Source organism: Pollachius pollachius (assembly GCF_949987615.1).
Source record: "Pollachius pollachius genome assembly, chromosome: 15".
In the NCBI taxonomy this organism is placed as follows: Eukaryota; Metazoa; Chordata; class Actinopteri; order Gadiformes; family Gadidae; genus Pollachius; species Pollachius pollachius.
The window spans coordinates 11,462,798-11,490,779 of record NC_136948.1 but is presented as its reverse complement, the minus strand read 5'-3'; the positions used below and the strand labels follow the sequence as shown (position 1 = coordinate 11,490,779).

General features: G+C 52.5%; 3 protein-coding genes across 4 annotated transcripts in view; 1 reads left to right on the top strand and 2 right to left on the bottom strand.

The window, feature by feature from the left end:
* mnat1 (MNAT1 component of CDK activating kinase) overlaps positions 1 to 24,526 on the top strand; it is a 32,166-nt gene extending 7,640 nt beyond the window's left edge. Inside the window, exons 6-8 of the mRNA XM_079751985.1 lie at positions 1,194 to 1,325; positions 11,454 to 11,575; positions 24,296 to 24,526. Of these exons, the coding sequence (XP_079608111.1) occupies positions 1,194 to 1,325; positions 11,454 to 11,575; positions 24,296 to 24,416 (375 nt within the window). The 3' untranslated portion in view covers positions 24,417 to 24,526. The remainder of the gene's footprint in view (positions 1 to 1,193; positions 1,326 to 11,453; positions 11,576 to 24,295) is intronic.
* A 204-nt stretch (positions 24,527 to 24,730) lies between these two features.
* On the bottom strand, positions 24,731 to 26,603 carry LOC307086582 (tRNA (guanine(37)-N(1))-methyltransferase-like). 2 transcript variants are annotated; one of them, XR_013812446.1, is made up of 2 exons: positions 25,802 to 26,603; positions 24,731 to 24,851 (listed from the first exon to the last, which is right to left on the bottom strand). XR_013812446.1 is itself a non-coding variant. In XM_079751836.1 (2 exons), exons 1-2 carry the CDS (start codon positions 26,480 to 26,482, stop codon positions 24,796 to 24,798), a joined length of 621 nt encoding a protein of 206 aa, XP_079607962.1. In that variant the 5' UTR covers positions 26,483 to 26,603; the 3' UTR covers positions 24,789 to 24,795. The 2 variants fall into 2 exon arrangements, 1 of the variants encoding a protein (XP_079607962.1); XM_079751836.1 differs by having other exon boundaries at positions 24,789 to 24,851; positions 25,918 to 26,603.
* On the bottom strand, positions 26,526 to 27,650 carry LOC307086916 (tRNA (guanine(37)-N(1))-methyltransferase-like; the record flags this gene model as incomplete). The annotated part of the gene is made up of 2 exons (XM_079752262.1): positions 27,055 to 27,650; positions 26,526 to 26,725 (listed from the first exon to the last, which is right to left on the bottom strand). Exons 1-2 carry the CDS (start codon positions 27,560 to 27,562, stop codon positions 26,526 to 26,528), a joined length of 708 nt encoding a protein of 235 aa, XP_079608388.1. The 5' UTR covers positions 27,563 to 27,650.
* Between the last annotated feature and the right edge of the window lie 332 nt (positions 27,651 to 27,982).

Sequence of the window (27,982 nt, the reverse complement as noted above, 5' to 3'; positions counted from 1 at the left end):
GTGGGGCTGCAGGCTGGGGAGGTGATTGTTCCTGGGGGGTGGGGGGCGGCTGAGGGCATCCCAGATAGCGGCGGTCTAAGCTGTGGGTTTGTTTATTTGTTTGTTTAAGGCACAGGGTCCGTTGACAGCAGGTAGATGGGATCAGCCTCACCCTCCCCCCGGGGTTATCCCCTGAGCCTGGACATCTGGGGGGCCAGAGAGCCTACTGTATTCCCCCCCCCTCTTAGCGACTGGTGTACTTCCTTGGGGGGAATCACCTCCACTTAATGTGTCATCAACCCCCCCCCCCCCCCCCCCGACCGTTGACTGTTGAAGTTAGATCTGTAGTACGTTTCTCCACGAAGCGGAACTTTTCACCAGACGTTTTGTGAGGTTGTTCGTGCGTGGCGAGCCCGTCAGACGCCCCGTGCAGGCCCAGACCGGCCTCGGCGTCACGCGCCGTCTCAGGACACCGTGTTCCCTTTCATGGTGCTGAGCTCTGTGGCGTCGGCACCCAGCCGGTCAGAGAGCGCTCTGTCCGTATCCTGTCGGACGGGCCCGGGCTCGCCTCCCCGGACCGTTTGACTTGGCAGCCGCTCTCCGGGGGGATGGGGCCGCCCTTGTGTTTTAACGGAGGTGATGGTGGCGGAGGAGAGACCGGCTGATGTCCTCCCGGTGTCGTCACCGTGGGGCTAACACATGGCGAGCATTCCCGATGAGGCGCCTGGAGGTCAGGGGTCGGGACAGTTAGCACGCTCTGCGCCGCAGGAGGCTAAAGGTCTCCCTCACGCACATATTTTAAAGCCTAGGGATTTATTCAATTGTAGACGAGACGAGTCTCTCTGTGTTCCTTTATTAAGAACGGTGGACTCTATGAAATACCCAGCCGGGGTTTTGGGCCAAATAAAATGCATTTATCTGAGTCAGTTCTTGCATTGGACCATGAAAATACTTTAACAGCACGAATTGCGTTCAGACGAGCAGAACACTGATGATTCCCAGACTCTCTTCCATCGGGGACGGGGGACTGGTTGTACCACGTCCCTCTGGAGGTCTTGTGTTCTGAGGGGGGGGGGGTGGGACTGGTTGTACCACGTCCCTCTGTATGTCTTGTGTTATGGGGGGACAGTGGACTCGTTAGGACCAGGTCCCTCTGGAGGTCTTCCACAGCCCACCCACTAACCTGTGTCCCTCTCTGCGTTCCTCCTCTCCAGGAGCGGTCCCGGGTGCCCGCCACCATCCTGCTGGCCCAGCACAAAGACCGCGTGGCTCAGCTGGAGACCCAGATAGAGAAGCAGAAGCAGGCGGTGAAGACCTCCACTGTGTTCTCCACGGGGATCCTCATGGTGAGTCAAGCACGTGCTTACTACACCATAATTCCAGTGTGGGAAACACAGACCGAAGGTTCTCTGATTGGCTCGAATAACGTGACCCGTTGTGGTTCAGCCAAACTATTCCGTAGTCTTCCTCGTCCTCTCCTTCATCAAAGGTTAAAGAATTGAAGATGTTTTCCCCATAGCATAGATTAAAGAACCGACTTGTCCTTCTCCGTATTCTAAGTTGAGCTTCGATGATATCCTGAATCTCCCAAAGCTTTTTCCAGTCAGACCATTCAGTTGGTTTATCAAAACAACATTCTTTGGCGGGCAAAACTCTGCCGTAATTCACAATCGTAGCAAATATGGCAGACTTCTGACACCATGTAATAAATCACCCAATGTCCAAACAGATGTAGTTAATTAAGTGTCACTTTACCCAAGTACGTTACTCATACACACCTGTATCGGTTGTACAGCCATATATCTCTCGTTAACAGGTAACCGGTATAGCAGCCTCCTGCATGATAGGTTACTGTCGTGCACGTTATAGTGACAGTGTTACTATGACACTCTGTAGTGTCCAGGTCTGAGTTTGAGGGCTTGAGTAGCTCTTTGATCCAGTTAGGATCATGACAGGCCGAGCAGAACGGTCCAGCGTGGACAACACGTATTAACACGCCCTGCAACACAAACACACACCAACGCACGCAGGTTTGCATCTCGCTGCCCTGGAAGATTTGTATACTGCTTTCATATTCAGTACATTCACCATCCTCCTCTCCTAATGTCTGAATCTTACTGTAGAGTTATGTTGTCACTATTATATTCGCTCTTTGGGATTTAAAAGACCGATTTGTTGTTGGCGACTATGTCAATCACAAAGTACACTCTGACGCATGCATTATGCTCCACAATAGTTGTATTCATCCAATAAAAAGAACGAGTTCAATGCATTAGCGGGTAGGGAGGCGTTGTGAGGTGTGGACATGAAAGACTCTTATCTCACTACTTGAAGTGTTTGGCTTGGAACGTCTTATGGAGGATGTTGGGGTTTAAGAAAGGTGTGTTTCCTTCATGGATCTAACGCCATGTACTGGATCTAACACACTGTACTGGTAGAGACCGGCCTTCTGGCGTAGACGAGGCCTTGAGGCTTCGGCCCCATTGAAACCTGAGCTGCTGAGTTCACCGCCAACACATCGCGGGGTCCATCACTACCGCCCTCGGAGCTCAGCACCACCCTCTGCTCCGTGGGTTTGCTCATGGACTCGAGGCTGGCTGGGCGGTTGCACCTTTTGTGCTCCTGGACTGAACACCGTTACTACCGTGGCTGAAGCCTTTAAAGGAGGCGTGTTCCAGACGGCGTTCCTCGGTGTGGGAACAGGCCCTCTTCCCACCTTGTGGTCACATGACCGGTGCATGCGGGCTGCGGGCAGCCGGCTCCTAGCGTAGCGCGCGGCGGTGGCGCAGAGGACTCACTGTCTGCAGGGACATTCCACTGCAGGCCTGGAGCGTTTGTTTTCATTTTATTGTGATGAGGTAGGCTGTGTCATCGGTCCCCTCCTCCCCCCCCCCCCCCATGAGGCCCGCTCGTCTTCCCCTCCAGCAGAGGGAGGAGGGACGTGGGAGAGATCTGTTAATTCCCACCTCGTCTCGGCCCTCTAAGCACAGTTTTGTATTTTATTCAAATGAGGGAAACATCGTCCGTGGCCCATTGTGCTCTGTGCGAACGTTCTGCACTCTTTAGATCCATTGTTCGTTTGAGGCTTGCAGGGGATCACAAGTCTACCTTGTCTTCCTACCCGCCTCTAAACTCCCTCAGACTCCAAGGAGGGAGCTGGAAGAGTCTGGTTCAGAGCGGCTCGAACCACATGGAGGACGCGGTTCCTTGGCCCGCTCCTCGCTCGACACGCACCGTGAAGTTAAACTTGCTGATGGGAGAGAAAAGGTCTGATTCTGTTGCCCTTGGCTCCAGTCGGCCTCACTTTATTTTCCTCCCTCTGCCCCTCCGCCCGCTCCTCCTTGGAGCTCTGCTGCGCTGCGTTGTGAGCCCACAGTCCCAGGGAGCTGTGGTTTTGGTCTGCAGGCCTCACTGCTGTTTGACTTGGGGAGGATTCAGCAGAGAGCGGTGGAATGTATTTATCTGTTAGTGCGGATTCCCCGTTCCCCGAGCGCTGGCCTTCCTTCAGGATTCATCTGACAGAGCGAAGGCTCAGTCGTGGTCATGAAGTGGGTCCGCAGGCCGGCTGAAGCAGATGTGTGTGATGTGGGGGCCGTCCCTGCTCTGTGTCGGTCCTCTGGGTAGGGCTGCTCTCAGAACCATCACTCTCTCTCTAGAACGTTCTGTGGTTCTCAAAGGGGGGGGAAATAGAATAGAAAGGGGGCAGAACTTAAAGACCGCAAGTGATATAACCAGGGTCTCTGAATCCCCCTGTCACTTTGGATGTGTTGGCAATGCCTCCCTGTGCCCCCAGTAGAAATGTCCCCCCCGGGCCCCCCAGCAGCTGCCCATCCTCAGGGCCAAGGTAGTCGGTGAGATGACGGACAGGCTGTCTCTGAGCTGTGGAACGTGAGGCTGCCAGTTCATCTCGAGCCAACTCATGCCCTGCATTACTGTAGCCTTTATTTTGACGAGTGATCTAATGTCGGATCCAGCTCTGTAATGTTGTTGACCAACCTTGCTGGGGACATCCTAGAACCCCCGGCCCCGCCCCCTAACCCCCTCTCTCCATTAGGCAGCATGTGGCTCAGGAGGCACTGCGGGTTGGCTGGTAACCAGAAGGGGGCTAGTTCGATCCCCGGCTCCTTATAGCTGAGTGTCGAGGTGTCCCTGAGCAAGACTCCTCACCCTAACTGCTCCGGACGAGCATGATTGACACCGCCGTCGGTGTGTGAACGTGTGCATGAATGGGTGAATTTTAGGCAATATTGTAAAGCGCTTTGAGTGGTCACTGAAAAGCGCTGTATAAATGGATGGGGAGGAGCGCCTGAAGGCTGGGCATCAGAAATAGACCTGATGCCCTGGGATCCATCAGGATAGGAGGCAGTTTACCTGTCCTGAGGGAAAGTCATTCTGGTCCAGGTGTGGTGTGCGACGGGATTGGGATGGGCCTGGTCTTGCCCCAGGAATGGTCTAGAGTCACTCAGAGTAATCCCTCACTTTGTTAGAAGTGTATTGAGCAAAGGCAAGCCGCACAGACACAAAAGTAAATTTGCGCACACACACACACACACACACACACACACACACACACACACACACACACACACACACACACACACACACACACACACACACACACACACACACACACACACACCACAGCCCCCACCGCCCGGGTAAACACCCTTTGAAGACCAAAGTGTCTTTTTGAAAAAGACGTCCGCTGAAATGAAAAGCCACGGAGGTGTGTGTGTGTGGGAGGCTGAGAGCTCTTCTGTTGGAACAGGCGTTGTGTTGTTGTCTGGTAGACAGCGCCGTCACGCCAGGTGACTAGAAGCCTCTTGATTAACTTCCTTGTTTTAACAGAGAGAAATGTGGACCGTCCGGGCATATCAGTTTATCACATCACAGTGTTCTCTATGAATCGGATTCAGAGAGGCGCTGCTCCTTTCCGAGGTACTCTTGTTCACCTCTCCATGTCTCCTCTTCTCCCGGAGGCCCAGCGCGGGCCCAGAGGTGGAGAGCTTCTCCACCCTGGAGGAGCCCTCAGCACCATCTAGACCCGCGTCATGTCACCGCACGGCCCCAGGCCGCTGCTGGAGGCTGGGGGACAGCTGACCGCTTAACACACGCACACACCCCCCAGAGGCATCAACATGACTCACACACTCTGCCTAATGCGGGTTGTTAATGTTGTAAACATGGGAAGCCTAGCTTTTGGAAATGATAACCTTTTGGGATCATTTCTTTCTGTGTTTCGATTTTACCTCTCTCAAAGCGCCCTGAAGAAAACAATTGAGTGTGTGTGTATTTATGATTGTGTGTGTGTGTGTGTGTAAGTGTATTTACGAGTGTGTGTCTGCGTGTTTAAACACGTATCACGCATGCACAGCGACTAACCAGCCCTGGCTCCCAGCGTGTTTGCTCAGGGCTGTTTGGCCCAGTTGTCCTCTGCTGTGACCTCTGAGAGTCTCGTCACTGTAAGCTGGCGGGTTCCCAGAGACCCGTCCAGCCTGTTCTACCTGGCAGGTGTTCACAACTCATCCCCCCCCCCCACCATCATGCACATCCAGGCTGTTTTGTGGGATTGTGCATTGTTGATATAGATCACTCCCTAATTGTTGACACTCGTTGTAGTGACGTCCTTTTACTTCTGATCCAATATAGCCTCCACGTTTGTTTGTGTGTGTGTGTGTGTGTGTGTGTGTGTGTGTGTGTGTGTGTGTGTGTGTGTGTGTGTGTGTGTGTGTGTCTGTGTGTGTGTGTGTGTCTGTGTCTGTGTCTGTGTGTGTGTGTGTGTGTGTGTGTGTGTGTGTGTGTGTGTGTGTGTGTGTGTGTGTGTGTGTGTGCGTGCGTGCGTGCATGTTCTGTCTGAACATGATTCACATCCACTCTTGACTTCCATGTCTTTCTCAGGCTGAAGACAGGCTTGTTTTTATCCTGGGGAGGGCGTGACCTTTGTACTTTTATTGGTTTGTTGGCACGCAGGACGATAGCTGCCGGGGGCTCCTGAAAGGGGGGTGGGGGGGTCGGCTCAGGGGACTAAAGAGGAACCCCCTCCTCTCTCTCCTCCAGACATGATTGGCACCAGCACATGTGGGCATTCACACCTTTGCCCCTGTCCCTGACTTGGCCCTGTTTAGGTTGGCCCCTCTGCCCCCCGCTGGGGGGGGGGGGGTGGGCCCTCCGTGGCTGGGCAGCGGAAAAAGGACTTGTCAGCCTTAGGGGCTTTGCGCCGGGCAGCTGCTGCTGGTCAGCCGGTTATATTTAAACCGCTATGGGAAGGGGAGGCGGCGTTTACACTTGCTACTTGTTGCCTACTGGGCCGGTGGGTGGGTGGGGGGGCCCAGAGCTCTTTATCTGCCCAGGAGCGCTGGCAGTGCCCGGGCAGGAAGCAGCAGCCTCCGGATGGCATGGCACTAGGCTGGCTCCTCACCCGGCGCGCTGGACTGATCCCCGACACAATGACCACCAGCGCTTGCCCCATCGCTGCAATTAGCACTCCAGCCTGTTGCTGAGGGCTCCCAACAGCTTGTTGCCCTGCAGCCACTGGCTGGGGCTGGGGCTGGTTATGGGGCTGGGGCTGGGGCTGGTTATGGGGCTGGGGCTGGTTATGGGGCTGGGGCTGGGGCTGGTTATGGTGCTGGGGCTGGGGCTGGTTATGGTGCTGGAGCTGGGGCTGGTTATGGTGCTGGGGCTGGTTATGGTGCTGGGGCTGGTTATGGGGCTGGGGCTGGTTATGGGGCTGGGGCTGGTTATGGTGCTGGAGCTGGGGCTGGTTATGGTGCTGGGGCTGGTTATGGTGCTGGGGCTGGTTATGGGGCTGGGGCTGGTTATGGTGCTGGTGCTGGAGCTGGGGCTGGTTATGGTGCTGGGGCTGGTTATGGGGCTGGGGCTGGTTATGGGGCTGGGGCTGGTTATGGTGCTGGGGCTGGTTATGGGGCTGGGGCTGGTTATGGTGCTGGTGCTGGAGCTGGGGCTGGTTATGGTGCTGAGGCTGGTTATGGGGCTGGGGCTGGGGCTGGTTATGGGTCTGGGGCTGGGGGCATGGGGGCTGGTGGTTGTTGTGGTTCAGTTTTTTTATTTGACCCTTAGTTATCCAGGGAAGGTCCCATTGAGAAATAATATGTCGTCTTCCAGGGAGTCCTGGTTTGGTTGGGGCTGGTGGTTCTGGTAAGGGTGTTGGGGGTGGTTGTGGTGGTGATGGTGGAGCTGGGGGCAGTGGTGGGCTTCGGGCTGGTGGTGGTGGTGGTGGGGTTGGGGATAGTGGTGTGATGATTTTGACTGCAAGTGCAGATGGAGACTGTGTCTCCTGTGACCTTGGGACGTCCTACAGCGCCACAGGGGCAGGGGCCCCGCAGTGGGACCCCTTACGAGTGCCAGCTGACAGTGGTCGGCCGTCCCCTGAGCGGGGGTTCTGGTTCAAGGACAGTTCTTCCAGTGTCGTCGACTCAAAGCAGCTGTTCATCGGACAACACCTTAACACCTTCCTGAGCTGTTGGGTCCGTTTAATCAATCCCTTGAGTGTCCCTGATAGCACGGTTTGTTTTGGGGTGGGTGAACGCTCGTTCCAACACTGGTCCGCTTGAGAACCGACTCTCGTCCCGCTCCCAGGGGAACTCAGGTTTGGTTTGCTTGAGTCATGAACCGGATCAGACCGACTACAGGAAGCAAACCCAAAAGACAATGCATTGTGGGTAAATGTACACTTTTGCTGCAAACTGGAATAAGAAACATATTCATCCAGAAGAGAACTTTCCCTGGATTAAAATGAGCTGTGCTTTCACCTCCTGACGTGGTGCAGTCAGGAGGTGTAAGCACCACCCTAAACAGGGTGGAGGACCTCATGATGCAGGTGGTCCTGGTCACTCGAAAACAACAACGTTTTTTTAAATTATTTAGTGACCTATGGTTCATTCGAATTTGTAGGAACGCAAAACTAAAATTAAAAAAACCCAAGACCGCAAGCAGTTGTTCCATTATTATTGTCCGCAACAAGGAAGCTTTGTGAGTTTCCCTCGGATTGTCTTACCAATAGAACAGCGTTCAACAGCGAGACAAAGTCTGGTGAACATCAACCGAACCAAATAAAAAGGAAACAAAGTCTTAACCTCTGCCTGAACCACACTGTCATGTGTATCGCCCTCGAGGTGTGACAGTCTTCATCTCGCCTGGGGAGTGGTGGGGTGTCTGACTCAACTTTAAACTCTCATTGAGGTTGCAGGAACTATTAAAAATGGGATTCAGAAGAGCGGGGAAAACCCTGCTCTCTCCTTCATCCTGGGCTTTGGTGACTCATATCTCCCCTCATTGTGTACTGAAGCTTGACGGTTTCATTTACCTGAGACAGGTAAAGGACGCTCCCGCTCGGCCCCGGGATGAGGAGGAAGTAGAGAAGCAGTGTTGGACCTGGCAGGCCACCAGCAGCTTACCAGAAAGTCATAAAACCGTTGCGGAGTGAGCTGGTTTGTTCTTTGTAATCCAGCAAATCATTTTTCCGTTCGACAAAGATGCAATGATTGTAAACCTGTCGAGTAAATAGAATCAACATCATCTCATGTTTACGTTCTCCAAATGTCTGTGATGTGCAATCCCTTGGTGGAGAGGAACAGAGCCCGAAGCGTGGAGCTGAGCCCGGGCTTGGATCACTGGCTCTGCTTCATGGAGGGATGAATCACACTGTCAGGATGAACCCTGTGGGTGTTCAGTTCAGGGACGCACACACACGCACACACACACACACACACGCACACATATTGACAATTGCATGCATGCATGCATGCATACACACACACACACACACACACACACACACACACACACACACACACACACACACACACACACACAGGCGAACACAAAGACACACATACTACTTACACAATACTTACACACACAGACACACACAGACAAACACACCCATGCCGGGAGCAGGAACCGGGACCTTGATCCCGGGTCCTGAAGCGGCCGGTGAAGTTAGGGGTGGGGGTGGACCACTGAGGCGGGGGGGACAGAACTCCCCTTAGCTCAATGTGATTTCCTGGAGTTATCCTCCCCTGCGGTTTTATTAAGACGGATAGTCTCCCGAGGTCGCTTTTAAGTGTCACAGGGGGTATTAAAAGAGTTTTAAACTGGACACACACACACACACACACACACACACACACACACACACACACACACACACACACACACACACACACACACACACACACACACACACACACACACACACACACACATTGTGCAAAGGTAGTAATATCTGCCTCCGTTAATGCTAAAAGCAGATGTTTGTGTTGGCCCGTTGACTAGGGGCCACTGGAAACAGTCACTTTCTGCTGTGCTTTATGTGCTCTATCGCTCGTTCCCCCTCCCTCTCTCTCCCCCCCCACTCTCCATTTCCCCCCCGTCTGCATTGCTGTCTCTGACCACAGGATTTGGGAACAACAAGCGTATCCAGCGCTCCAGACAAGCTTTTAATAGGAGGCGCTGATGAGTGTGTGATGGAAGGTTTCAACAGGTTGTAATGTAAGGAGGGACGGGCCATACGAAGTGCATTAGCGGGACGCTACCGCCTCTGGGATCGGACTGAGCGACCACAACTATGGACTTTAAAACGTTTTCACAGAAAGCCAATGGATCGCGTTGATCCACACTCTCGATTTTAAGTGTGTGTGTGTGTGTGTGTGTGTGTGTGTGTGTGTGTGTGTGTGTGTGTGTGTGTGTGTGTTATATATTCTGGGCCGTGTTTGTTTGGCTGGTCTGTCCCTGCCAGGATTCAAGGTGTCCTTGAAGTGGAATCTGAAGGAAACTTCTCTAGAATGGAGGGGGTGGGCTCAGCCCTGCCACAAAAACATCAGATGTCCTTACGCTGTCTCTAGCTCTTGTGTGTGTGTGTGTGTGTGTGTGTGTGTGTGTGTATCTTGTTATCTCTCTCTCACTCTCTCCCGTCAGACAGTCCATTTCGGGTCCGCCCAGCAGGGGGTCACATGGGCCTGCATGTCTGCCGGAAGACGGATGAAGGGGTCCGGGCTCGGTCTGGTCTGAGCCGGTCCGGTCTGGTTTGCATTAGACTGTGGTGGGGCTCACCGGAGCAGCAGGATGGATGGGACAGGGGAGGGAGGCATTGGCACCTTCAGGGTCAAAGGTCAAGGGAAAGAGGTGGAGAAGTGTGTGTGATTTCTTCTAGCGTGTTTTATGTAGCGGACACTCCTTCATGTCTTAGCGCGGACCCAGCCTTGCTGGGTGTGAGGCTGGACCTGTCTGCTCTGTTGTACTCTGCTGGTAGCTGCTGTCACTGTTCAGGCTCGGTCTGTAGGGCTGTGATGGGTAATGGGGGTGGGTGACGGGTGACGGGTGATGGGTGATGGGTGGGCTGCAGGACACCTGGTACTAGTTTTAGTTTGGCCGGCTCCTCTGTTTTGGTCTTTTTCAATCCACTGTTCCAGAACGTTTTTTCTTAAATCTGCACGCTTCTAGGACTGGGTTGGTTTCTTTAATAACAGAGTAACATGGTTGTCTGACCCCAATTTGGTGGATATATCCACCCTCCTCTCCTCCACCTTTCCTCTCCTCCACCTGCTCCCTGGCACGCAGCCATAGTGAGCAATTCTGCAGCGTCCTGCAGAAGGCTCACGTTTCCCGCTCAATAGCCTTGCTCAAGGGCATGAGCAGCCAGCGTCTTTATTTCAACTGATTGGCACAATGCTTGAAACCCCAGCCTTTGACAATTATGGATTCAAGGGACTTTTTTCCCTAAATGCGTACTGAGAAAACGCTTTCTTAGTGCGTGATAACGCCCTCTTGTGTGTGTTGGCCTGTGCTCGGCCCCATCAGGGTTCAGGTGATCGGTGCGTTCTGGCACCCGTTCTCCAGGTCTGGAACGCGGCCCAGGGCCGAGGCTGATGAGGTGTGGACCTGAAGGTCAGGCAAGGGGTCGTTCTATAATCAATGGGAAAAATACTAATTTGAGCAGTTTTTTTTTCCTGATTTGGAAATGCTTATGTCTGCAATGTTTCATGATCTCAATTTCATTACTTTAACTGTACATGTTACTTAGACTTCAGTACTTTGTTGTAAGAATGTCTGTTACAGTACATTGTTGGATAGTGGTATGTTGTACATGAACGTTGAACATTTCTAGGTTGATGAGATGTTTGTGATTTTGAACAGTGTTTGACGCTGTTATAGTCGTCTAGTTACACACAATGTGAGGAAGTGGGGAAAAAAAACTTTTTGTTGGACAAAACTGCAATTTACAAACCAGTTATTCAAGTCCCTGCGGTGGTTACCTGTTAGCTGTGATTGACGTAATGCTCATTTGCACCCTAATGGTATTTTCGTCACCTTAAGGTTTTTGAATGCACTTTAGTCCTACTCCGCTCATGGGCTAATGGCAAGCTACAACGAGTCCTGAGACAATGGAGATTATTGTATTATGCTGAACTTCTCTCTTTCTCTCCCTCCTTCTCCCCCTCCCCCTCCCCCTCCAGGGCCAAACAGTGTCCCACCAGCCCATGGCCAAAATAGAGGAAGTCCTTTACCGCTACCAGCCTCTTTTCATCGAAACCTACGGACCCCCGGTACCAGAGCTGGACCATCTGGGAAGACTCGGGTACGGACCAGACACAGACACAGACACGCACTTACATTCTCCCAGGATCACTTTCATTGAGCCTCATTGGAAGTGGAACAATTGAAAGAAAAGCGAAGGCTTGGCATACGACGAGGACTTGTTGGTAGAGGAACAGAGGGATCCTCCCACAGCGCTGTGCCTCTCCAGCTAGCCTGGCCTCTCTCACTCGACTTCCACTCTGATTAGCTGAGAGAGTGGAAGCATCTGGGGAGAAGGGCGAGGGACAGATGGAAGACAGCAGAGAGAGAGAGAGAGAGAGAGATGGCGGGGGGAACGGCTAGCATTGCGTATTGCCACAGGCCGCCTCACTCTCTGTAGGAGCGTCCATTAACACACAGGAAGTGCTTTCCCTGACAGCCCCTCTGGGCCAATCAATCCCGGACGCCATATCTCCAGGCCTCAGCGAGCCGGGCTCCGTCAGACAGGCCAGCGCCATTCCGCTGCCGTCTAGCGTCTGCCCGCACACACCAGAAGCGTCTCGCTTTTTTATTGCGTGCGAGAGGCAACAAAGGGTGAATTTCCCTTTGTCGTAGGATCAATGGTGGAAAGGGACTTTCGGCTGTTTTTCCAGCCTTTCAAAAGCACTTTAGTTTTTGCTCAACCTTGCATATTCCAATGCACGACACGATACTTTCTACTTTTCCTGCTCCTTTGTACTTAATTTCTTTCCCCTTGAGTTAAAGGGACTATTGATTTTTGTCGTGCAGTCTCATTTGCATAACTAATTGGAGAAGAGTCCAATTAAGGCCTCTGCGGGCTGTAGGTGGGTGTAAGGAGAATCACTGCTGCTTGTTTACATTATGTATGCAGTGAAGTGCTGAGGCCCCGCTTCTGTGGGCCAGGCTGTTCAATATGCAGATGAAAGACACCTCGCAATTTCTGCCGCATGCTGGATATCGGGGCTACGGGACGAGAGGTGAAGGGGACGGTGGGACGGGGGGGACGGGGGTCCGGAGTCAGCACTTCAGGGGTCCTGCAGGACCGTTGGGGGACCGACGGGCTCTGCCACAGAGATAGATGAGGCATGGTCCAACGAGGAACGGCGTCCCGGTTCACCAAACCGCAGATCCCAGGGTGCATTGTGCTCCGTTAAGTGTGACACTGGAGAATCTGCTGACACCTCTTCACCGTGCGTTTGGTTGATTCAGTTGAGCGGCGGGATTTTTGTGAGCATTGATACTCAAAAACACACGCATCCACACACACACACACACACACACACACACACACACACACACACACACACACACACACACACACACACACACACACACACACACACACTACATAAACAGACTTTAAACAGGCTTTAACGTCACATGTACTCAGACTCACCGCCTTACTCCAGCAGCACCGCCACCACAACAGAGCGCATTTGATGTGGTCCGTGTGGGAAGGGGGGAGAGAACACAGACAGAGGGGTGAGAGGGTGAAAAGTGAGTCCCGCTGTCGAGCGCAACCCCCCCCCCCCCCAAAGCCCTGTGACCTGTGGGGAGAGTCAGCATGAATATGTGGGTGTGGGGGGTGCAGACACAGAGTGTAGATGAGGTGAAGAGGCCACTGGGTGGGTAGTGGGGGAGCAGGTCCCTATTTAAAAGGGGCTGTTTGTCCCGGTTGAGGCCCATTGGTGACAGCAGCACCTCTGGTGATTTGTCTTGGACCGGTACGCACGCGGGACAGCCAGAGTTGAGCTTGCACAACCCCCTCCCCCCCCCTCCCAGGTGGTCTCTGGGGTCCGTCTCCACACAGGAAGTCCATTCAGGGCAGGGGCTGAGTGGAGCTTTTCGGTGTTCATTCCAACTCGCTTTTCATTTTTTCCTTTCAAAAATCTCTCTCTTTCCCTCCCTGCTCGGCCCCTCCCTCCTCCCTCCTCGGTCCCCATGTCTGTGTCCCTCTCGACTTGTCCCTTTGCCCCCCGAAAATAAACCGCAGGAGGGCTGCGCTGCTGCCAGGAATGGGTCGGGCCACGCCCCTCGCACTGTCCCTGCCTCTCATACCTGAATAAACAGCAACACCCAGCCTGCTGCTTATTAAAGACAGCTGCCCCGCGCTCGGCAGAGAAGGGAGCAGCATGCTGGCGCTGCAGGGCCCCCTCAGGAACGAGCTCATTCAGACCCAAAGCGTAAGCCCTGCTCCCCGGTACACACAGATTGGCTCCCGACCCACCCAACGCGATGTTCACCACAGAGGGGAAGAGCCCTACACTGTGGGTTCGGTTTCATGACAGAATCGCCCTGTCTGTCATTTTGACACTTGTTAGAATGCAGGATAGACGAAGGTTATAAAACAAGAAGTAGAAACCCTAACACAGCCTATTGACCGCTGCGCGTTTACTAGAAGGGTTCCACATGCCTGACTCAAAACCGACCTGTTGTTCTGCTGGCCTTTTACAATTAACGTGGCCCTATTGTTGTTGACGTACGGTTTTCCTTTTTACGACAATAAGCTTTTATTGACGTATTGTTTCTTTGACATAAAGCATATTTGACGCATGAGCACTCGGAGGAGTTTGGGATCTGGGAGCACTTAGTTCATAGGTGCTCCCGTATTGATTGCAGACTTTGTTCGTTCTCTGCCTTAGTAGTAAGGCCATTGGACAAAAGTGTCTGCTAAATAAATAAATGGAAATGGAAACTCGATAATGATGATTACCCAGAGTGCCTCTGTTCATCTTCACCTCGCGAGTAAATCTAAAGTTGTCGCTGAGCTCGATTAACCCTGTCTCCGCTCGAGGGGAATTGGCATTTTCTTATTCTCTGATCAAATATTAACATGACATTAGTTGACGGACATGACGTCATGTTGCTCCTGAACTTGGAGACGCCCCTCCAGGCAGCTGAGATACCGTGGGGGGGACAGGAGCGCTTGTGTACATCACAACACATGGAACTACTAAGTCAAGTCTGCACGTTGCTTCCTCGGAGGCCGCGATGGTTTCACTATAAATAAGGGCCCAGGGGTAGCAGAAAAAAAAGAGATCCCAGTTTAGTTTATGTGTGCAGTTTGAGCATCTGTGTCTGCGTTTGTTTTCCATAGAAGCCCTCCTTAAGACCGGGCTGTGTAGGCGTTGAGAGGCCGACTGCCATGTTGGACAAGGACAAATCAGATGTTGGGGGGGATAAAGTATTTGGGGGAAAGAGAAGTTGGCTGGGTGAATTCAAGAATTCGTCACAAACCTCAAGTGCTGACAATGAAAGCAAGAGAGAACAGTTGTTTGCATTGGCAGAAAAAGCCCTGAAATTAGCCCGTCCATCTGACAGGGGCTTGCTCAACCGGCTTTGCCCCAATGCCAGAGAGGATAATATTTGGAGGTTTCTCCTCCTCCCCCCATTCTGGTTGGGCTCGCAAACCGGTGGAAAAAGTTAGTTTTAGTTTCCTGTTCGGGGCACTTGTCAGACGTTCGTCTGGTGTCGCGGGGTTGAGAGGGTGAGGGTAACAGCTGAACGGACAACGTGTTCAGTCTGGACTCCTCTCCTGGGGACGAACACACATGCTTGCGCATCAGGAAGTAGAACGTGGTTTACTTCCTATAGAAATATAGCAGCGCCCCTGCTTATTGGCTGAAGGAGATTTCACAGAACCCGTGTCGTTTTGCAGTAGCCTCTCATTAAGCACCGAATGGGCATCAACGGTTAAATGAGCTCGAGTGCCTTGGTCGTGTAGCATCCTTCTTCACAGAGCTGTTGGGGAAGAAGCCTTCATGTGCACATTACACACATATGTGCATGGGGAAAAGAAAACACTTCAATATTCATGTCCATCCGGGTTGCTGAGAGAGAGAGAGAGAGAGAGAGAGGAGGGCCTCTTCACGCCTGGCAGGGAGCCAGGAGTAAATGGATCTTTGACTGATGTTCCCAGACCGGCTTCTTGTCTCGGCCCATCTCTACGACATGTTTGTAACAGTGCCTCAGTGTATGTATGTGTTAGGGGGGGAGCTATTCAGAGTATTGTGGTATTACCAATACATATTTCCTTTTACAAAGGTTTAGAAATAACAACAGCCCATATTACTCTCCTTTTCAACCATATTTAAAAAAACAAAACAATATAATTGTATGCCCAAATCTATTCAGCCAATCTAATGAACCCCCTCCTCGTGTTCCTCCTACACTAGCAACTCTTCTGCTTGGGGGAATGTCATGTTATGGAAGTAGGAAACGCTCCGGTTTTTCCAATGGCATTTCCCAAGGCCAGGACCGGACTTGTCTGCCACGCTGATACGTGCGCCGAGTGATGGAGTTTCTGCGGTCTATTAACCCAGAGCATACAAGGTTCTTTTCGGTTTTTTTTTCTTTTCGATTATTTGATATTTTACTGTTTCGGCGTCCGCGAGAGAGACGTCTCTTAGGTCCCACCCTCAGGAACTAAAAAAGCACCAATGGCTTCTCCATGCGTCCCAGCCCTGTGATCCCAGCAGGGAGCCCCGACCGGCCAGGAGGGGTTAGGGGTCAGAGTCCGTGGTAGAGGAGCAGGGCAACAGAAGCTCCGGAGGGTGGAGGAGGGCTGAGAGGGAGGACTGACGGGCAGCAGAGTGATGGCCCCCCAGATAGGAAAGGAGAGGAGAGGAGGGGAACCTCCACCCGGTCACTTAGCCCTATGAACGCACACACGCACGGCTTTGATGCTTAAGTAGCGACGGTCGAAGGAGACGAGGGCGTCGTCCTGCAGGACCTCGCATGAACCGCGAGCCGAGCACTTTCATCTTTCATCTTGGGTTTTACTGCCGTTAGATAGCGTCTCGAGAGACTTGTTTTGCTTTCATTCAGCCAATTAAAACGGTGACCGGCGTTGCCAAAGAATATCATTTATGAGAAAGCTGTTCGGAATGACTGTGGTTTTTGGTATAACAATAGTGCCCCCCCCCCAAAGAAATTTTGGGCTGCCACAATAACCCGGACCTCGAACTGAACCCTCAGATATCCGAGCCCTCGGTCCTTCAACACGTTGCTGCGTCGCTTTGAAGCGTTGAGGCGTCTGGCGCTGGAGACGTCTGACCGTGTCGATGCCTTCTGCGCTCGCGTCTCAAGCTCGAGTCTGACGGCCGCCTCGCTGGCCGTCTGAGCGCACATTTGCATTGCCCAATGAGGTTGAGGAGGCAGGTACCGTGAAGGCTTCAGGTGCCCTCGCTCTGACACTCGGACGATTTCACTTGCAAATCTGCCTGTCAACAGCTTCACCCAAACCCCACTCCTGAGGGAATGGCAAATCCCCCGGCTCTGGCTGGTGGTGACCCTGCGCACTCTCCTTTGCACAGGCACGGGCAGAAACAGGAGCAGCGTGTAGCGCGGTGTGCCTGGGTTCCAGCCCCCAGCGTGTCTGTGTTCTAGCCCCCCCCCAGGCCATTATCCCGGCTCTGTAAACAGGCCATTAACAGACAGTCAGCTGAGGCAAGATCTCTATTGTTTTCCCAACCATAGATCTGCGCAAATATTGATCTTCTCTTTTAGTATGAGCCATAACAAGCACATGCTGTTGTTGGCCTGCACCGGCAGCTTTTTGTCTTTGCCGTGGCGGTTTGGGCTCGCAGATGATCCGGTTCTGACCGGGACAGCGCCGACCCGGTCAGAACCAGAACGAATTGAGACAATAAATGAGAGCAGACGCGGGGAGCGGCGGGCGTCTGGCGGGTAGTCTGGTGTCTCAGAGCCTCTTACTGTTTAGGGCCTCATTTGTTTACTCGTTCCGGTCCACGGGCCGGAGCACGGAACTCCCCCCCCCCCCCCCCCCCCCACGGCCCAGACCACGCCTCCTCCTGGATCGAGTTAGACCCAGCCTAAACCCACTCCCCCTAGAGGACGCACACACACCACGCATGTACGCGCATAAAAACACACGAGCATACACACACACACACACACACACACACACACACACGTGCATACACGCGCAAATACAGGTTTATTTGTGTCCCAGACTGCAGGCTGAATAGCTCCTCCTATTTATAACGCCGCTCTTACCCGGGCAGACCGCTCTGGCGCCGACCCAGTTTGGGTCGCATGCTGGGGTTTTCAGCTTAATGGGGTTCCTAACTTGTCACGCCCAGGCCTCCCCCTCCCTCCTCTCCCCAAAAGGCACAATGACAGAACAGCGGAAATGTCTCCTCTCTCCCCCCCAGGTGGAGAGCGCACTGATGTACAAGGGATTAGCCGGCTCATTTTCCCCTCTTAAGAGCTGGGGAAAGAACACACACACACACACACACACACACACACACACACACACACACACACACACACACACACACAGGTTGTTTGAGCTACCTCACCACAATGGAGTATGAATTATTACCCCTCTGCCTCTCAGCGCTGCAACCCCACCTCTCATACCCCCGCCCTCCCTTCCTTTGTTCTTTTGCCACCCCCTCCACCCCTACACACTCACCTTTCTCTGGTGCCCCACCCCCCCCCCCCCCCACCCAAAAGTGATTGAGGTGCTCTCGTAACTGATATCACCAGAGGACCAATCCCCCTGGGAAACGGTGTTCTCCTGCCCCAAACCGGGTTCTGTTCCCAGTCACGTCAGAGTGTGTGTGTGTGTGTGTGTGTGTGTGTGTGTGTGTGTGTGTGTGTGTGTACATGCGTGCGTAAGCTCTGGGTGTGTCCGGGCCGAGCAGCCCTTCCCTGAACGGCATATGCTGGCCATTGTTTACGATTGCGTTTGGTTAGCGATGACACCGGCGCGTCATTACGCTGCCAGCCCCCGCCTCTGGCCTCCCCTTCTGCTCCCCCCTTGCTCTCCCCCCCCTCCCATCCCAGCTTCTCCTGGCCCCTGGCTCTCGTGGGGTTAAAGTTATCCGAAGACAACTCTTGGGAGGAGAACACAGGGGATGCCTGCTGTATCGAGTGGCTAGCAGGGTTGTGATGGCGTTCCAAGCCCCAAGGCTGGCTGTGGTTTAGGTGTCAGGGCATGGGCCCGGCCGGCCAGCCAGCCAGCCGGCCTCTACCACCCCCATCAGGGCAGACTGTGCAACTGCGGGCGTCGTGAGTCGAGGGAGTTCTGGATGGGCAGCGACAGGTGGGGGACCAGAGGGGTTGTATACAATGGCTCTCTATTGCTGGCTCCCCCACAACAGGCGCAGTCATTCAGACGGAGCTCCCCTGGCTCCCCTCCCTTATCAGGGGCGCGAAAGGCGGTTGGGTGGAGGACAGCTTGTTGGTCACTCAAATCAGTGTGTATTTCTATAAGTGTTACGGTCAAGTGACAGCCAACGCCATTTGCGATAACACTCAAGACATGTTCACCCTTCGACTAAGTGTTACTGATATCCCTCCCCCCCGTGTCATTCCTTCTCTCTCTCTCTTTCTGTCTGTCTCTCTTTCTCTGTCTGTCTGTCTCTCGGTCTCTGTCTGTCTTTCTGTCTCTCTCTCTCTGTCTCTAACTCTCTCTTTGTGTTTTGGTTGTCGGTAAAGCAAACAGTCTGTCAGCAATGACGATAACGCGCATGATAATGGATTCGCATTTATTTATTTATTTTCAAAATCATCACAGTATGATGTCACTGCATTACACACACACACACACACACACACACACACACACACACACACACACACACACACACACCCCAAGGCGAGCTAATCCAGTGGACAGTGTGTAGCCTAATGGGCTCAAATCTATCTCCCACACACTCTGGTGTCCCAGAGGAAGCTGCGCTCGACGGAACAGCCTGACCCCGTGGCCCTGGTGATGAAAGGCTGCTGTTGACAGATATGGTATACCTGTGAGAGCCCACCGCTGGACCCCCCTACCTGTGAGAGCCCACCGCTGGACCCCCCTACCTGTGAGAGCCCCCCCCCCCCAACGCTTGTTTTCCCCAGATATATATCCCCCCCCCCTGGATACGATACGGACCGCCTGGCCGTCTTCAGTAAAAAACGCACTCCGTGATTGGCGGAGCTGCGTGTGAGCATGCGTGCGTGCGTGTGTGTGTGGGTGGGTGGGTGGGTGGGTGTGTGTGTGTGTGTGTGCGGGAACGGACACGCACGCGCACATACCTACACACAGTAAGCGTGTGGGCCGTGTCTCTCAGCGCCGCGGGACGCAGCAGGAAGTGGCTCTGCGAGCGAAACCGGAGCCCTCTCAGGAATGCAGGGGGTGTTTTCAGAGGACGGAGCAGAGCTTAAGGGGCGATGGGCGGGGGGCAGGGTGGGGAGGGGGGTGATTAGGGGGTGACAGCTGAGTGCTGACCCCTCTATAATGACAAATCATCTGGCAGGTGTGAGCGGCTCCCCCCCCCCACACTCACCGGCGTTCCCAGGCCAGGATTCCCGACCGCTGCCCTCGGCCCCGCGGCCCGAGTGCTAAAGGAAGACTTCCGAACATTCCGGCTGCCATCCAAAAGCTCATGACTCGGCTCGCCATCCTGCCCTCCTCTCTCTCTCTCTGATACACTCTGCGTCCCGGAGTCAACCCCCCGCCCCCCTCACCCGTTCTTAATAAAGCAGGCTAACCCGGCGTCGTCCTTGGCGCTGTACGTCCGGTACGGAGGAGGCTTTATTGATTTGACTTTGCGGACGTGTTTTTCTTTTTCTTTTCCTCCCCGTCATCGACTGAATCCATTTTTCTCCCTGAAGTGCTGAATGTCAAAATATCACGTGGCCGTCACGGCCAGCGCTGACAGGCTGAGCTGTAGAGCGCGGGTCCTCCGTGCTGTGTAAACAACTGTCCCTGGATCAGTGGATGTTGCTGTAAGGGGGAGGGGGGGACAGGTGTGGTTCTAAAGGTCACTGTTGACGTTCTAGTGAAAGTCGGGCCGCAAAGAAATAGTTTACATTCACGATTCGCTAATATTATTTTGTAATGGATATATTAGAATAATACATTTGTTCTCCCTAATTATATGAACGTGTAAATATATCCTTATGTTTCATTACTCTTAACCACAGGCCATCAGATTCAGACAATGAGCCTGGTACCGTTTGTTGATTTATCTGGAGAAAGTAGGCTAATTCTCCCCAAAGTTTTACAAAAAGGACGGAAAAAGTCTGAAGAGCCCAATTAATTTGGCCCGACCACATAATTCCAAACATGGTGTGTGTGTGTCTGATTCACATCTGATTCTGATTGCTGCTTTGTCTCTGTGGTTTGCGTGTTGATGGTGCGCTATCTCAAATATCCTTTGTATAGTGATGGGCCTCTCTTCATTTTCCATCATCGTTTTAGCCTTCCCAGCACTCCCACTACACTTCTCATCCACACTCCCGGAGTCTAGACCCGGGCTTCCCGCCACAGCTCGCCTCTGCTTCTGTACAACCGCTACTCCCACTGGTTCCGGAACTAACCCCACTGGTTCTGGAACTAACCCCACTGGTTCCGGAACTAACCACACTGGGGTTAGTACCAGGCCTAGAGGGGTTAGTACCAGGCCTAGAGGGGTTAGTACCAGGCCTAGAGGGGTTAGTACAAGGCGTAGAGGGGTTAGTACCAGGCCTAATGGGGTTAGTCCCAAGCCCAGTAGGAACTTACCCCACTGGTTCTGGAACTAACCCCACTGGTTCTGGAACTAACTCCCCTGGTTCTGGAACTAACCCCACTATGCCTGGTACTAACCCCTGTAGGCCTGGTACTAACCCCACTAGGCCTGGTACTAACCCCTCTAGGCCTGGTACTAACCCCTCTAGGCCTGGTACTAACCCCTCTAGGCCTGGTAATAACCCCACTGGGCCTGGTACTAACCCCATTAGGTCTGGGACTAACCCAATTAGGTCTGGGACTAACCCAATTAGGCCTGGTACTAACCCCACTGGGCCTGGTACTAACCCCTCTAGGCCTGGTATTAACCCCACTATAGACCTGGTACTAACCCCATTAGGCCTGGTACTAACCCCATTAGGCCCGGTACTGACCTCACTGGGCCTGGTACTAGTGAGGCCTGGTACCTACTACCTACCGGGTCGCAGGTATTCAGACCCACGAGAACCCAGACGTCTTACCCGCTCTCTGAGATGTTTGCAGCTGGGAATCACCCAGAAATCCTCCTGGACGCGTGGCCACTTATCTTCTCTGTTTGAATTAGGGATGAGGCTCTGTAGCGTTTTCCAGAAGACGGGGGCAGGGGAGGCTATGGAGAGCGCCCCACTTGGGGAATCCAAGACGGTTGTTTCGTGTTGATGCATTCCCCAGGTCTGCAGAGCTCCACACACAAGTGGAAAAAGATGGTCGTTTTGTGGCGGGTCTGGGTGTTTCTCCAAAAGGAATTGCGGCGTTATTATTGAGAATAAAGTAGTGGTCCGACATGTTAGGGTTTTAAAATATGTTTAAAAAGTATGTTGTTTTGCTACTTTTTCCATTTGCGTTATCTCAAGGCAGAATGATAGACCGTACCCACACTGTGTTGTGGACTCAGATGAGGACGTGGAGGGTGTGGAGCAGTGTTTCAGCGCCTTCTTCCAGGATTACTGAAGAGAAGAAAAACACCTAGAATCCACCCTGCTGACAAATTCATTCTGGCGCACACTTTCATACGGGGTCAGGGTTCGGTTGTCTCCATCATTTGCCCCGGCCCATTCCCGCACCTCTCCCCACCCACCCCCTCCTCCCCCCAACAGCAACATAATGGTCCAGTCCGAAGTGACCCATATTTACCCAATAATACGTGGCTTTGAAAAGGCCCGTATCGGGTTGCTGCTAATGCTCCAGTGGGGCCTGAAGAGTGAAAGATGTTACCAGCCCCGACGACTTGGGTTTCAAAGTCCTGGGAACAAAAGGCAGACCGGTCCTTAGAGAGACGGAGAGAAGGAGAGAGGGGGGGGGAACAGGAGTAAGGGGGGGCGCGGTAGGGGTTAGGGGATGCGTGGGCTGGAGGTATAACTCTGGCTTAGTCTCGGTGAGCAGACAGACAGACAGACACTGTGGGCTGGAACGGTAGCGACGCCGCTGGCACGGGCGTGACCGGACACTGGGATACGCATCATTCTCAGTCTGTCGGTGTCTGGAGCCGCCAGGTCGAGTCGTTCTCTCACAGCGTGCGCAGGCCGATGAGCGATGGGTTCCACGTCTCCACTCTGACCGGCTCTGACTTTACGAGGACGCTGACAGCGGCCGGGGTAATGGGGCAGAACTGGTCTCACCCTCACGGTTCAGGGTGAGTGGGAGGGCTGATTTAAAAACAAGAGGACCTGCGATGATACTTGAAGGTGATTTTGCTTTATATCCTCTCTCTCTGCTCCCATTCACCCCCGTCCTCCTCCACCTACACCACTCCATCTCTCTTACCCCCCCCCCCCCTCCTTGGGGGCAGGCAGGTATAAGGTTACACAGAGCTCTCAGCTTTCTTGGAGGAATGACCACATGAGTAGCCTGGGGATTAGATTAGCAGGAAGAGCAGACTTAGCCAGGCCGTAAATAGCCCCCTTTTTTCACTGTTAAAAAGGCCCAGTACAATATAATCAATAGATAGCACTCATCCGCTGCAGGAAGCCATCGGAGAAGACCTCCCTCAAGTGCTCTGTGAAGGACGCCACAGCAGCTTGGCCCTAATGAAGTTATTATTAATCACTGGGCCTCCTGTTTTGAACTTGTGTGTTGTTTCTCTAGTGGGTGATGAGTGGGCTTTTGTGTGCAAAAAGAAATTTGATTGGCCTCTGTCGTTGCACTCCACGCGCTCTCGTCCGTACTGAGACGGAATTGCATAATTTATGGCAGATGAATGAGTATGTATAGAAACCGTAGATGTATTTTATTTTTTCCAGCTTGTAATCAGCAACAGTAGCACCCCTCCTCCGAAATGATCCGGCCTTTGTGTGCTCTCTTTGCTCCCTCTTGTGACTCAGACACTGGAATCAGAGGGCTGCATGGGCTCTTGAGTTGTGCTGTCTTTGAAGTCGGCACAGATCTGAGGAGCAGAGTCCACACGGCTTGTGTAGGGAGAGGGGAGGGGGCTGAGTGCTGGCCTCAGACACCTCGTCGTAGCTATGAGGAGGAGGTGGAGGCCGGCCTAGAGGTTTGAGCTGGCCTCCCCGTGTTGTCCTCGTTGCTTAGCATCTAAGCTGCCAGACTAGTTTTTCCTCGGACGCTACAAGAAACCAGAGAGGCCTGTGCGGGTTTCTCCATGAGAATCTAATCCTGACAGTTTAGGTGTGTGTGTTTGTGTGAGAGCGAGAGGAAGGATTAGAGTTGGTGGGGCCACAGGTCAGCTGTCCCCCCCCTGACCCCCACCCCACCCCCACTTACACACAAACACACACATTCATAAGTATAGGAGCACCTCTCAGAGAAGTAGTGCTTTAAATTGACAGCTCCACTGTTTTTCCATCTTTGACTTGGGAGTGAAAATAAACAATGACTTTAGCCGTAGCTGGAGAGGCTGAAAGGGTCTTTGGCAGGCTACGTCTGGAACCACTTAAAAATAAGACATTTTATTTTTTTATACTTCAACTTAAATTGCAGAGGCTTTTAGTCACAAGGTGTTTGAGTGTGGATGTCCTGGTGGTCTTACCATTGTTGGTCACAACAAGTGGGTAACAGTTGAAGAGGGCAGGAAAAAGTGTGGAATTAGGAGGGGAAAATAAACGTTTGGACTCGGATTGCACTTACCTAACCCCCTCTCACCCCTGCTGAGATGTCGTGCACGCCCCAACTACTTGGGAAGGGCGTCTAAATTAAACATGACCATGCGACTATTACACACGAGTCCTGTAGGAAGGAGGGATCACTTGCTGTTAGCGGCCTGCCTGACACACTTCTCCTCTGCTCCTCCAGGTATCTGAAGCACGTGCGGGCCGCCTTGCCCCAGGACACGGCCGGGGGCTACTCCTCTGGCCTGGCGTGTCACCGGGCCCTGCAGGACGCCTTCAGCGGCCTGTTCCCGATACAGTTCTGACCGGCAGGGCGGCGCAGGGGACCGCTTCACGGTTGGTAGAAACGCCAACGACCAAACTACCCGGACGTGGGGTTAGCGCTGCTGTTGTGACGTGGGAGCTTTAGTCTGTTCACTTTTCAAGAAGTTTTTATTTTATGAAGTTTGTATTATTTTTATATGTAAATAAATCATTCTGATTGTTAGAACTAGTTGTGTGTATTTCTTTCCATCTTAAATTCAAACCTTATTATAACCTCAAGCCAGGGATATTAACATAAAACAACAAAAGTAAAAGAAATTAGTATATATTTTTTTATTTATTATGGCATTAGCATATAATTAAAATAAGAAAATAAACGACCACGGCGTGCTCCCCGCAGTAACCTGATGTCCACCATCTCTAGTCTGCAGTCTCTTCACACTTCTGCCTCTTGGGAGCGGGTTCCGCTTCAGGCCCTGGGGAGGAACAACAGTTGGTTTACATGACCGGCCCGGGGTGACGATACCTCATTGAGGTCATTGAGGAGGAGGAAGGCTCGAGGGCCCGCAAGTAACAGATCTGATCCAATAACAATGGTGTGTCATGAAGTATATGAAGTATTGCACCCATTACTATCAGAAGATGTGATATAAAGATCCCAAGCCAATAAAAGTGTACTTTCTGAGGTTTTCTAACATTAATGAGTTCCCCTAGCCTATCTATGCTCCCCCAGTAGCGAGAAATGTCGTTGGGTGTAAAACGAGCTCAGACGTGCCGTTTTCCCCGTATGTCGTCATAATTCTCTGCTTTGCCAGCCCAGAGAATTTGGCCCGACAATGAGCTACGACCTTGCGAGCACCACATACGCAAGTGTTGTACACTTCTTTGTTATTTGGATAACCGTTCTGCTGTTGGTGTTATGGCGCATAACACATCGGTTCTTTGACGTCTCTGGTATTCGTTTGAGATTCATAATATCGTCTGTGATAACATATATTAAATGATATAGATATCTATGTATAATATATTATTTAGATATAGAGCTCCAGGACTCTCGCCAGAGCACCCGGAGTGTTCTAGAATATTTACAGAACACGGCCGCAAGCTGCTCAGGGCCACACCCGCACCCTTCACCTTGACCCGCCTCTCTCCTCCTCATTTGCATTAAAGCTACAGACACCGAAACGGCGCGTTTGGGGAAAGCTCAATGGCTCGTAGTGGCTGTAATTCTGCACCACGGCTATATTTCGGGAACGTCTTCAAATACTGTATTAGGGGCCCGCTAATATCTATATTAAAGCATCCATAAAGTAGCATGCCATGGGACCTTTAATGATACTTTGTGATAAGCTCAGCCTTTACCTTTTTTCCCAGGTAAGAATAAGCAGGAATAAAAAACGATCCTTTGGATCTAGATAAAAGTTACCGAGATGTTGAGACGTTGGCAATCAAATAGTATCAGATCCTTTACGTCGGGGGATGGTCTGTCCAAACAGCCTCATCGTGCAGACCCAAACATGTGGATGCTACATGGATGCTCACCTGTCTGCTCACCCTCAGCGCTGAACAGCACCTCTTTGGGGAGCGGGAATCTCACACACATCATGTCCTTGTTTGGCGCAACGTTGCGCACAAAGTGCACCGAGCATCTCCCTTCCAGGCTGACGCCGAGGCTCTGGGAGGCCCTCCGCATCATGTCCCTCTCGGGGTCTTCGTCTTTGGTGAAGCCGTAGCAGTAGACGGTGGGCAGGGCCCCGTCGCAGCTCGGCTCTCCGGCCAGGAGGCCCCTGAACGAGTCCAGGAACTCCACCGCCAGGGCGGGCAGGTTCATGACGATGTGAACGCCGGCCTTGGCTTTGAGCAGCGTGGGCAGCTCCTGCCTCACCGGCCCGCGGACAAAGGCCCTGCCGTCCAGGCTGAAGGTGCGCACCGCGGCGGCCACCTTGTTGATCTTGACGTTGTGCTGCAGCCAGCGGTGGGACTCAGGGTTGAGGTCGTTGGCCAGCACGGTGGCACCGGCGCGGGCCGCCGGGATGGCGAAGGGCCCCACGCCCGCAAACACGTCCAGCACCGTGTCGCCACGCTTCACCTCCTGCACCACCCTCATGTGCTCCGTGCTCAGCCGGGGGTTCCAGTATACCCGCGAGAAATCAAACTCGTAGCTCGAGCCGTTTTCTTTCACCTGCAAAACAGCAACAGAAGATGCACTCCATCAATAGAGCGCTCTGATTATCCATATTCTCCTCTCCGGCTAGCAACTCCATCTTAAAGTTGCGGTACGTGTTATCAATCATGTTGGTCTTGTTGACCACGCAGCTCACACCAGGGTTTTTGTCGATTATGACCTGGCCTTGAATGAGAGCAGCAGAGAGGATGTGTATGAGTAGGGCAAAAGAAAATATTTTCACACATCAGTACATGTTAACATTATTTGTATTAACCATTTCCCTCTCCCCCCATCACTGATGGTCCAAACCCATCATTTGTCATTGTATAATTGTTTCCCAAAGAATGTCTTCCATCATCTGCATCTTGTAAATGATCAGTGCCTGCCTTTCAAATGTGCTTTCTTTACGATTACTAATTGTTATCTATATAAGTTAGTTACAGTGTGTGTGTGTGTGTGTGTGTGTGTGTGTGAACTCAGTCAATTTCAACTACATATTTTCACAACCTTACCTATGAGGTTTTTAAAGGGCATGTGGTGATCTCTCAAGTTCATGTGTGCGATGTGTCCCACCCGGCTGAACGCGGAGGTGATCTCTTGTCCCTCGGGGAGAACAGCCTCCAGTACCTCCTCTGTCTTCAGGTTGCAGTATTTCAGCTGCAGGTTATAATCCTGGAGCTCCTGGGGGACAGCGAACGACCGCAGGGCCTCTGTCTCGGCTTCGTTAAAGGAACTCAGTGATGACACTCTGAGTGGATCCAACAAGACCAGGCGCATGTCATCCTCCTCAATGCCGTCTTCCTTGTCTTGTACCACACGCGGTATACCCGGTCGCTGAACGATCGTCCTTTTCAGACTCTTCACCACTTTGTTCAGGACGCCCTTGGGAACCCGTAGGGATGGAATGACGATAGTCTGAGTGAAGGCGTCTCGGTCCAGAGAGACCATACCACGCACCTCTGGGGGAGCTCGGTAAAGCAAAGCTTTTGTCTCGTTATGTGGAGACTGAGCCATCTGCATGCAATTAGATCCAATACTTCGGTGTGAACTTGAATGCAAGGCTATAAACAAACCCCTCCGATGAACGCTGTGTTGTCTTTGCACTGATGTGAAGATCTGCAGAAGGCTATGGTTAGCGGGAGTTTATTATTATAAAATCATTATTACATATCAACAAGGCTTACTGTATATTGTACAATACACTACAACAAGGGATATGATCACAGCGTTAACATAAACATTGCACCCATAACACTCACCTCAACATCCTCCTATTCGAGCACACACGCTTGACCCGCGTCATCAACCCGAGCCCTTCGGCGGACTGTGTGATTGGATGAATGATCCAAACGCTGACCTCTGATTGGATACTAGGCTCCTACGTCTCAAAACGCGACAGAAACATGGTCATGTGACACGCATCATCGCTCTGCTTCAGAC

What these genes read in the sequence shown, in the direction of transcription:
- LOC307086582 (XM_079751836.1), bottom strand. Translation starts at nt 26,482, where the DNA reads ATGAGGGTGGTGCAGGAGGTGAAGCGTGGCGACACGGTGCTGGACGTG. An exon ending in CGCTGAGGGTGAGCAGACAG is followed by an intron (nt 24,852 to 25,917) that starts GTGAGCATCCAT and finishes GTTCCTCCCCAG; the next exon opens with GGCCTGAAGCGGAACCCGCT.